We start from the raw sequence: 12,225 nt of genomic DNA, 5'->3' as shown, positions 1-12,225 counted from the left end.
GGTAGGCGCTACCTATTCACTCGGACAATGCTTTGAACGCAAAAGTGTGCAGTTTCGCCCCCTTCTCCCATATTGAGTCACAGGTAGCACCTTGGAAAGCACGGATGTTTGGATTGAACTTATTGTTGCTGAAACTGAAAATATTATAGTAAAATAATTTTTAAATGTGTAAATAGTACCGTGAGATCCATTTTTAATATTTTTAAATGCATGAACAGTACACACACAGTACGTAAGTGCCTGCATTGTTTATAAACAGTGAATTTTGTCTCTAAAAGTCAATAACTACGACTTAAAAAAACAAAAAAAAAAAAAAAAAAGAAGAAGAGAAAAAATGTGGGTTTGTAAACGCAGACGTCAATCCAAACCCCACCATAATAATAAGCAAGTTAAATTTGTTCAAACTTTGACAAATAAATAGTCCAAAAAGTAGCATATAATTCGACGTAGCGATTGGGGTAGTCATGACATATGCGCGTACGTACGGCGGCACGGCCCCACATGGCCATGGAGCGTGGACGGACAAGTCCAAGAATGAAATTCTCTTACACACACAACAATGTCTTTGTTTTTTCTCAGACACTGCTCTGTGCCACAACAACGCACGCAAACAATATATGGATCAAAACCCAAATGTCCAAAACCAAAAGCCTCTCTTTTTGTGATTATTGGGGTTTAAACCTTTAAGGCTTTATTACTCCTATAGTATTGCTACCCTTATAGTCTTCTTCTTCCTCCCCAAAATCTCAAAATTCTCAGTTATCTTTGCAATCTCGCTGCCGTTCATCAATGAGGATCAGAAAACGGTGCCCCCCTCCTTCTACTCTTTTAGTTTCACCGCCAGATGTTTTATCTTCAACTCCTCAGGCGAGTCAACCTCCACTACAGCCATCTATAACTGGCTATGATCTACGGCTACCGGAGCGTCTTCAGCCAGTCAAAGTCAGCAATATCAGCGGCTGGGATTGCCCAAACCATAACAACTATTCAAAGGCAAAAAACGAGTGCAGCTCAGATAGTTATTCCAATGAGGTACATAAGAGGTCTAATGTTTGTTCTTCTCTCCACTGTGTTCTTTGTATGTAGCTTATTAAGGTTTTTATCAATGTTTAAACCGTGTTGTTTTGGGCTTGCTTTGTAGGAACCACCTACCCCTGCCAGAGAAGAAGAAAGCACTTCCAAGGACAACAAGTTTAGTGCAACTAAGCAAAGGTAATAATCTTAAAGGAAAATTCTTTGTGTTTTAATAGGATGTGCATTGTACAGTTCATACTTCATATTGTTCATACTAACTTTTTACCCATCGTTTTTTTTTTTTTTAATTATAAATTTTCTGTTGCCCTCTTTTGTACGTAGCACCAATACTCTTTAGAGTTTCCAGCTGTAGTAATTAATGCGCCTAGCTTCTGTGTGTGTGTGTGTGCGCGCGTGTTTGCAGTGTCGGATGGTACAATCAGAAAAGCGCTGCAGAGCCAGAGCCAGAGACATCGCCTACAAGTTCCATTTCTTCGTCCTTATCTCATTTTGGTACGTACACATATATCAGCTCTATATCCGTACATACAAATTGCCCATCCCTCTGTTGTGTGCCTATTGCCTAGAGAAGCCAATATTGCCTCACCATTTCTTACGAAGTTCTCTTTTGTTTGGATCTTTTGATTTGGGTTGCTGCCCTAGCTCCTAGTCTTGTTAAAGTTCTAAGGGGGCTGGATGCAATGCAATTGCAGGTCCCCCTATGTATAAATCTTATTTATTGATAAAGTTTTTCATTTCGTCAAAAATAGATAATAACATTAATATGAATGTTTTTTGTATATATGTGTATGTATGTTGGCGAGTTTATTATAGAAAAAATTACATAACTTTTTTCACCTCCGATGTTTTGATATTAAAAAAATTAAAATTAAAATTATTGTGTATGTAGCATTGATGATTATTGACACTGTTATTTCAGTCTCTGATATGGATTTGATGAACAATGACACTGACAGGAAGCTGGAGTGAGGAAGAGAAAGCATTTCCATTGAAGAAAAGAAGAGCAAGCTTCATTAGATTAATGTTAAAAAATGAAGCTACAAGGAAGGAAGAGAAGGAAGAAATGGGTAAGAAGAGTACTAGTACTAGTGCAATTGCAAATGATGAGGGGAGGTGCGTCAGGTCAAATGGGAGGAAATGGAGATGTTGGCAATCGGCTCTTGAGGGTTATGCTCAATGTGAGTATCACTTGAATCAAGAAAGAGTGAGAAACATGAGGCATATTTGTAAGCAAAGACAAGCTGCACAGATAAGTAGTAAAGCTGAGAAGGTACTGGAGACTAGTTTGTACGGTGAGGATGAGTTTAACAGTGATGATTATGATGTGGGATTTGAGGTTGGTCAGGTTGGTTTGGTGAAGGCTAGGTCAATAACTAGTTTTTACTAGCTCTTACTGCTTCCCGCCTGTGGCTACTCTTGAGTTCTACGTGGCCTTAGCTAGTGACAAATTAATGGCAATATATAGTTGAATTGGTCATGGCTAACATTTTCCAACATGAAATATGAACTTTTGTTTAATGCTGTTCATATGTTGACGCAAATGAAAAGGGTCTTTCATGTTTCTTTCCAATTTGTATATTGTTTATTTTTATTTTATTTTATTAAGAGCAGGGTGAGTGGGAGAAAAAACTATCTCATTTGCCTATCTTATGGAGCTTGCCTCTTCCAAATTATCTTATATGCCTGTCTTATGCAATGCGTCTTTTGCTTGGGATCTACATGCTTGTGAGAGGTGTTCCATGAAACCAATAAACAAGGGGAGTATGGGTAATACGGTAAAAATAATGTTACACACAATGTTTCTCACAGAGGTTTATTTGACATATTTTTATTTGCTCTTATTTAGGTCTACCACATATATCACTTTTTGATTTACCATTTATAACTTATCACCTTAGCAATTATGAAATACTTGGCCAAACTACTTTTATTGATCTAGTAATGGAATGTACTCATGCTATCATGCACCTTCCTTTTAATTTATTGGAAGGGAGCTGTGATAGATCAACCATTAAATTTATAAGTGATGGATCAATCATTGATTTCAATAATGTTAATGTGTTAACTGTCTTAGTTCAATTACCACAATTGATTACGAGTTTAAGTTAATTTAATTAGTAAAATTTTTTGTTGTTGAATAAAAAATATATAGATTTAAATAATACTTATACCAAAAAGAACCTTGTTATTGTTTTGGTTTGATAAAAATGAGCAATTTTTTTTTTTTGAAAAAAAAAATGAGCAATTATTATTGAGTAGGCATAATAGGTCCAAATCCTAACTTATCTATCAAAAAAAAAAAAACCCTGTATAATTGAAATTTTGCCTTTCATTATCTTCTTATTTTTCTTTTTTAAAAAAAGATCTTCATTTTGTGAGCAAAACTGTGATATAATTAGGCTTCTAAGTAATTATGTATAGCAGACCATAGAACTGGATCAGTTCTAATGCAAGCTAAACCAAAAGGTTAGTTAATTCTAAATTGAACTAGTTTATTTCAATTAGTTTTTCTAGAATCGGATGAGGACAAGTTTTAGTAACATACAATCTACGAAAATGTCAAATTTGATAATGGAAAATGTTAAGGAGCTATTTTTATAAATATTTTATTGAGAGAATGATAAAATAATAAATGATGTTGATAGCTTTTTATATTTTCCAAAAAAGTGATATCAAAACTTTTTTATTATAGTTATTAACAATTGGCCTAAGAACATCCATTAATATAACCCTTTAATAATAGTTATTGTAGTGAATACATATGAGAACATTTCAATTTTATTTGTAGAGAGAACCTATTTAAAAGAAACAAGATGGATGAAGTGAATTAATATAATTGAAGCACTTATAAAGAAGAGTAACTTAATTCAAGTCAAGGAAGTAGAAATTAGTGCCATTAGAAGTAGCAAGAAAATTATACGCTAATGAAGGAGACGAAAAAAGAATATAATTTTAGATATGAAAGAAAAACGAAGAAGAATACATACATGCATGTGAACAATATCAATTAGTCTATTACTGGGGGTGAGCAAGCATGATGATTTCTGCTTGTGCCACTTTTTTTTTTTTTTCTATTTAATAAAGGTCAGCATTTTAAAGCTATGCTCATAATTTTTTTTTATATATTCTTTGTACGAGTCATATTCCAAAGTTGTAGCATGTATGGGTGGCTGTAAATTTATTCAAATCCTTTTGTGATAATCTGATATATTGCTTAGAAATTTCATCAACGACAGACCAGAAAGCAAAAGAAGATTCTCTAAACTCTATTTTTCAGCAAAAGAGATTCTCTAAGTCTATTCAAATGTTTAAATAAGGTTGAACCACTAAATTATGTCGCGCACTAATGGCTCATATACAGTCCAATTTGAAAATTTCCCATGTTATTATTAATACCTGAAGACTAAGCCATAGAAGGCTTTAAAACAACTTGTAAGTCTTTACATTATATATTATACTAGTCGCTAATCCGTGCAATGCACAGGAAAACTATTAAATACAATATAAAAAAAATATTTTTATTAATTTGTTTTTGCTATTGACAATGTTTTCTATTGCAATAGTTTGAAAATTTATTATAAAACAAAATTTAACATGACTATATATTTTGAAAATCTAATCGTTGATTGCAAGTTTTTTATGGTAACATAAATAACCTACATTATGTAAAGTCAAATATGAAATTCAACTCCAAATTGTAGACTTAACTTGTAAACTAAATGACTGAATTCATTTGATAGGAGTACTTAGACTTTGAGATTATTATTAATTAATACTCAAGAATGTAAAAAGGGTCTATCTCCCTTGACACAATAATTTGCAAGCTAACTACTTGAACTTTGAAAATCATGGTTCTCCCACTCTCCTTCATCTCTAGATCAAATTTGATGTAAAATTCCACCTCCTTTATGGTGCCTTTGAACCAAAACAACACCTCCTTTATGGTGCCTTTGAACCAAAACAACACAATTGCTGAATGTATATTTGAAGGCACACTACAGACTACAGTATATAAAAGCTAACCTCTTTTTTTTTCTCTCTTTGCATCAATTAGTATGTAAAAAGCTACTCAAACATATCATTACCAGAACAGACTCTTTTCTTTTTTTTTTAATAAGTATTACCAGGGAATAGACATAGCATAAAATTGGGTCAAGAAGGTGAAATCAATCAAGCTTTCACTGTTATTGGCAATATCATGGTTTACTTACCTTCACACTCACTCTGGGTGATTAGTGTTGTTCAGAGCTAATGCTCATATAGTTGTGTCAGTGAGACAGTGACTCAGCACCAGATAGTAGAATGGTCTTTTATTGGGAGCAACATTATGGGTAGGAAACATACAAAAGCTATGGTTGCTACTTGGGTATTTCAGATAGCCTATTAACAAAATCGTATGGTAGGGGTTGTGAGCTGTGGCTTCATTGGCTTGTGAGTAAGGTTCAATTTGCAAGGGCGGCCTAGTATTCAAGTTTAAGTTTAGGGTGGGTCTCAGGTTTTTAACAAAATCGTATGCTTGTGACCGTGTGGGTCTCAGGTTTTAAGTTTAGGGTTTTTCAAAAACAAAGTCATGAAATCATGTAGTCGGGTTTTCAAAGGTGAATCGTGTGGTTTTTACTCAGCAAATTAAAAAATTTTAAAAATTAATATGAGGTGTAAAATTATGGAGCTCCAAAGCATAATTCAGATTTTGTCGAATAGGGGAAAAAAGAAAGTAGTTTAAGTAAAACGTAAAATAAAAAGAAAAATAAAATAGTGCTGACATGGAAAATTGTAGGAGTTTCAAAGGTTTCGGTTTTATATAAAGGTAGAAGTGGTTTTTATATATATGGAAATATATGTAGTCCTGCTTTAAATCAATTTTCCAAACAAAAAATTTTACCAAACTAAAAATAATTAAATCTGTTCTACATTTTTGGCGGCCTAGTTTTAATTTACTTGGTAATTTGGCTAGTAAAATTAGAAAGGAAATAAGCGGGGAAACTTTCTTGTTAATTAAGAGGGAAAAGAAACTATTAAATTAAATTACCAAATAAAAGATCTCTTCCCTTGCTAACTGTTGAACTTGTGATCTGTTGGTTCAATTACATCCCTCACTAGGACCGAAAAAGTATTTTGTATCAAATGATACCACATCATCTGTATCAAAATCCAATAAACAAGAAACATGTGTGCAAAAATAACTATTCACTAACACATGTCTTTCATTTGTTAGTGGGTTAGTTATTTTTTGTTCGCATGTCTCACACTTATTGGATTTGGACACAGCTGACATGGTATTATTTAATACCAAATACCTTCTCCACTAGGACCAAAATTATGTTCCTTTAGCCCATCGGTCATCACTATATTGGACTTATGACTGTCCAACCTAGACTCGAACCTGATAAAACCTTCCAACTTGAAGGCACTTGAGTTGAAGGTCATCCAATCTAAGCACTAGACTGGTTGATGGCAAATTTGCATCGTTGAAAATCTCAGCTCAAGTGACAAGTGTCTTGTCTAAAAAATCATGTTCATTGGACCTGTTCGAAAGTATTTTGTTCTCTTTCCCATCCCGTCGCCATGTACTTACTTAGGATTTAAAGAATGAGCCAAGCAATGTAGTGGTATACAATTTTTAGTCCATCGATTAATGAGTATATCATATACCACACCCCAAAATAAGCTATACTCATCATCTTCCAAGCCTTCGTGCCGATATATTGCTGCCATCATCTTCTCTATCATTGAATCCCACATCTCATACACAAAATGAAGACAAGGCTTATTTGTGTCGGCTCCTTGTAGCATATCATAAATAGGTGCTGTGAATTCAAGGATATAATTTACAATATCCCACCAACGATCACTTAGAATCTTATCTTTCACCTTTTGAGCTTTTTCAACATCATCCTCCCTATAAGAAGCCCATTGATCACTAATAGCCATGACTTGAAGGCATCTTTTTATCAACTTCAACATTTTCAACATTACAACAACCGGAGCAAATCTAGTATCAGCAACTTGGAGCAGTTTTAATGGACAAAATTCATTAAACATTACCAACCTCATTGAATGGTTCATGATAAAAACACGTATGAAGGATGCATTATCAGCAATACATGTAATCCAACTACATTCTTCATATGTAACTTCATTCTTTTCAGTGTTTTTTGCTGCAGAAATATTCTTCAAAACTAGATTGAGAGTGTGGACAACACACGGTGTCCAAAATATTTTAGGATACTCACCTTCAATAAGAGCTCCAGCAAACTTCATCACACTAACATTATCAATGATGACTTAGACAACTTTTTCATGTCCAATCTCTTTTATAGCATCCTTCAATACCCCAGTAATATAATGTTTGTCTTTGAACTCACCTGACCACAATAGTTGCACTTAAAAGTGTGTGTTTCCACCTGATTTAATAGTAGACCTAGGTGGTTTTTCTAATTTAGTCACATACTGCCAGAGAGGAGCTTCATCATTTGGCACTTCTTCATTAGATGAAGGTGAAGTTTCTGTGCTAGTAATTTCATCCATTGCAAATTCAATAGATTCAATTTAACCTACAAATAATAACTATTAACTAAATAAAAAATCAAACCCAAGTCACAACATTACAACTTATATAAAAAATTTAAAAATCAAATCACAGATTCACAATGAGTAATAGTCAGAGCATATGAGAGTATAATGAGCTTGAGATTGAAAAACTGAGATTGAAAGCTTTAATTAGTTTGATACCAAAGTTGATAGTGGGTCGGTGAGGTGAGGTGAGCTTGAGACTTAAGACTTGAGGTGAGCCTGAGACCGAGAGTCATGCAAAGAATAGGAGAGTGAGAACATGTCTTAGGGAGTGACTAAGTGCGTCTATGAGAGAAGGGAGACGAAGAGCAGAGAGCTGAGAGGGAAGACAGAGCACAAAGAGTGAGAGAGAGCTAAAGATTGAAGAATGGTGCGCTTTGAGAACTGAGATAGTTTAGGGTTTTGTTATTAAGTTCAAACGGTGTGTTTTGCACCTTTTTTTTTTTTTTTTTTGAATTTCGGCCTGAATCAACCGATTCGGCATTGATACTGCCTAAATCGGAGTGTTTCAGCGGTTTCGCCCGATATGGACCAGTTCGGCCCAAGTCTGCGCAAGTTAACGCGTATTGGAAAAAAAAAAAAAAAAAAAAAAAAAAAAAAAAAAAAAAAAAAAAAAAAACTGGATATGGTAGTGGCGTCACTCGTGCGGTGCCCATTTTGTCGCGTCCATGCATCCCAGCATTCCAATAATGAAAAAGTTTATAATTTAAGTCATTTTCACTACAAAGTAATTATTTTTCTAAATTCATTATTTTTAAGATGACAAAAAAAGATAAAGGAATAAAGGAAGAACAAGTAGTAATAGATTAAAGAAGAGAGAGTTTCTTATTAGTACAACTAGTAAGTTACCCATGCGATTGTTGACACCCTATTTTGCAACCCGTATTTAACCTCACATGAAAGGTAAAAGGGTAATTTCACATTGGAAATATGCATCTTGATTTTGGTCATTAGATCCTTAATCTTATTTCGCCAAAATGATCTTGATATTGTAACGATCAAATTGACTGGTCATAAGCCCTAATCGGACCATTAGATTGAAAGTTATCTTCAAATCAAGTTTTAATGGCTGAGATGCACTATCACAAATTGAGTCCGACTATATGTGATTATGAACAATTGATTCCAATTGGTTATAAGTATAATCAATTTGAGATCGATGATGTGTCATAATTTGATTGGTTAGGACTACATTTTATGGTAGGGTTGCACACACCTAATTAACTAGATAGTTAAACATTAATTATTTAATGAGTAATTTGTGCAATTATATTTTAATTAGAGTAAATTTGGAACCAATTAAGTCTGAAATGGGAGTGATTGGAGCTATTTAATGTTAATTGAGAGCTAATTTGGGACCTATTAATGTTAATTGTGCTGAAACTATTTTCTAACAAATAACCTCTGCTCACCATTTCATCGATATCTCTCAGAATATTTTGAATATGTGAATGAGGTTAATTTTCCCAAAAACTAGACATTCGGGGCTTCAATTTGAGCACAAGAATGAGACAATTCCGATCAGAATTGAGACAGATATGATTTTTCAAAATTGGCTCTACAGGTTGTTACAGCAGCTACGGGAAAACCGAACTTTGCTTGCTCTTCACTCTCATTAATCTCCACATTTAATGCACCAGATTTCCTCAAAGGGTAAAATGAGGTCTACGTTCATGATTCTTTGTCAACCCTCATTAAATGGCCTTCCATTCATATTTCCTCCACCACTACTATATAAACTCCCTTCTCTTATCTTCTCTTGAGTTCTAGTGAAGTTGAGTAGTCTTGTCATATCTTGGTCTTCCTGAGACTCAAGGTATTGAGTGAGACTCACTCTCCCTCTCCTAACTCTTCTTTTCCTCCACCCTTAGAACCTCCATCAAGAATCCCCTCCTCCATTATATGGATCTTGCATGAAGGTATAATCCTCTTCCCTAACTGTTTGTTTATATTGCCATGATGAGAATTTAAGATTAAAGCATGATAATTCCCTTGAATATGTTTTAATGTTCTTATGTGTTCTTCACATGTTCTTAGTTGTTCATCACATGTTCATGCATATCACTAAATTTAATCTTAAATCCACATCAAAAATATGAAAAACATGTTTGTTTAGTAATTCTTTCAAATCCTTGAATCTAGGTTATCACTATCCATACACATTTACTAGAGTTTATTTTTCAATCCAAATGTCATGCTTAATAAATTGAATTAGGGTTTATCATATATACACACATTAAATTCAACATACAAATTGATTGACATATTGGATGATGTGATATGAATGTTGGCCACCATAATCTAGAAGACCGGTTTCACCAGGCAAGGTGGGTGCCTAACACATTCCCACCTTGTAACATAGCTTTCGAGTTTAAATCAAGGGTTAGTAGATCAAATGCTTATCTATGTAATTTTTGATTTTTAGATTGTAACTAGGAAACAAAGCCATGTACTTTATCTTAGATTGTGTCTAGGACCAAAGCCATGTAATTTTCCTATGATCAATGTAAATTCAATTTCAAATCAATAAAATGAGGAATTTTTCATTCATGGTTTTCTTATTTTTTCAATAATTAAATAAGTGGCGACTCCATTGTAAAACCCTTAATCTAAAGGAGGAAATATAACTAGTCGAACCTCCATTTTGAGAGGCAATAACACGACTCCACCCATTCACGTGGGTTTGGCTCAACATCCTATAAAAAGGGGCCGGGAGCGCGATCTCTCACAGTGGCGACTCCACTGGGGAATATTGAGGGCTAAGCTTCAATTAGGTTATGGTGGCCAACCATGTCATTGTTTGTTTATTACATTTTGTATATAATATGTCTAATATGTCATTATATTTGCATGTCATGCATCATTTGCTTGAATGAAATTTATTTTATTTGTGTGCTAGCCCGGTAGTATTAGCCGTGGATTGTGGTCTTCCTGAGACTCACATATCCAGCGGTGAACCTACCACACACCGCGACAAGGATCATCATGGTTATGCCATGGTGGTTCATAGGGATAAACTGTACCATTCGGACCAATGCGGCGCTCCTGGCGTCACAAGTTGGGAGGTACGATGTCCTAACTTGTGGGGACCTTTAGCCTACCTTCTACCCATGTTGTAATGACTAATAGAACCTACCTTTAGGTCGGTTCCCATAAATTGCATTGCATTATGCATGTGTTTGGTCATTGTTTGAACTATGATAAGCCCAAGTCCAACGCTTGAGCCCATTATAATTGTTTGAACCTTGTATGCTATGAATGAACTCAAACCCTAAAGCCTATGATTGAACTCTACTTGAAATGGAAGCCCAATTGTTTCTTGAATCATTCTAAGCCCACCACTTGAGCCCATCAAAGGTGTATACAGATGATCAACATCAAAGGCCAAAAGCTCACAAGATGCATCCCTTCCAAGTGCAAGCCCAAGCCATTTCATCGTAATCAAGGTTCAAGCCCACCAAGCCTCAAGCATCCTAAATGGATCAAGAAAAAGCAAGTGGCCCAACTTTGCCTCATTCCACATTTGGTTTGCAACATTATGGTTAAGCTTAAAGTTTGTTTGTTTATTCCATGTCTCTATGTTTTTTTTTTTTTTTAATTCAAAAATTTCATGTAGCATTTAATGAGCTTTGTTTGTGTATATATATTAAAAAAAAAAAAATTCAAAAAAAAAATTTTCAAGATTTCCAAATCTTTCCCAAAAAAAGAGAAAAATTTTCAAATGAAAAAAGTCTTTGGACTAGGGGCATTGAGCCCTTAAGTCATTTAAAACAAAAAAAAAATTCCTTGAACTATGGGCATTGGACCTCCTAGTGACTTTTTCAAAAAGACCTTTTTTTTTTTTCTTTTTTCTTTCAAAGATTTCAAGATTCTTTAAAGCCTTCTTTTCAAAATGGTACATGAGGATCCCTTGGACAAAACTTTTTCTAAATTGTGATGATTAAAGACTTGAACAATCAAATTGTATTGAGAAAGGATTAATTTCATTTGATCCGTGTAAACACTTTTGCTAAATTACTTTGAATAAAAGAAGAAATGGTCTTAAAAGGCAACAAAAAAGAATCCATCCATCAGAAAATTCAAAAAGCTCATACATTCATTCCAAATTTTTGAAAACTTTTGTGTCTCCAATAGAGCATTCATACTTTTTCTTTTAAGAGGAATTTATTAAAAGAGCTCAAGTCATTGTGCCTACAAGCAAGCATTACTGGGGATAGGAGGCCGTCTTTGGTAAAACAAGATTATACCTTAACACCTAGAATGATCATTATCCATTGCTAGCCCATTTGAGCCTTTAAACACTTAGCCACTTTTTTTGCATGAACCCACTAAAATCTAAACCTAGGATGGAAAAATTCAAAGTATGCATGCTTAAATCTCATGTTGAGGAGGAGTCGACTTTGTAGTTTTGAAGCTAATTGATAAAGCTCTCCTAGAAGACATGAAAGACAAGTAGAGAATTCATTAAGCTAAGAGATCATCAAAGTAAAAGGAGTTTTCACTCAATCAAGGATAGAGAAATGAAATTCCATCAATGTGAGAGAAAAAAAAGTACATCAAGTTTGAAGAACCTGAAATTCAGTAGAAGGTTCATCCAAAAGAAAGTTCATAAAAAAA

The 12,225-nt window shown here is 34.2% G+C and overlaps 1 protein-coding gene across 1 annotated transcript; it reads left to right on the top strand.

The window, feature by feature from the left end:
• Positions 1–621: 621 nt before the first annotated feature.
• On the top strand, positions 622–2,778 carry LOC115951781. Its single transcript, XM_031068928.1, has 5 exons — positions 622–1,032; positions 1,142–1,212; positions 1,439–1,527; positions 1,992–2,380; positions 2,647–2,778. The coding sequence occupies exons 1-5, from the start codon at positions 790–792 to the stop codon at positions 2,776–2,778; spliced, it is 924 nt and encodes a 307-aa protein (XP_030924788.1). The 5' UTR covers positions 622–789.
• Positions 2,779–12,225: the final 9,447 nt, after the last annotated feature.

Source organism: Quercus lobata, chromosome 7 (assembly GCF_001633185.2).
Source record: "Quercus lobata isolate SW786 chromosome 7, ValleyOak3.0 Primary Assembly, whole genome shotgun sequence".
NCBI classification, from domain to species: Eukaryota; Viridiplantae; Streptophyta; class Magnoliopsida; order Fagales; family Fagaceae; genus Quercus; species Quercus lobata.
Note: the sequence above shows the minus strand (reverse complement) of the source record. Positions and strands in the feature narration are given on the sequence as shown.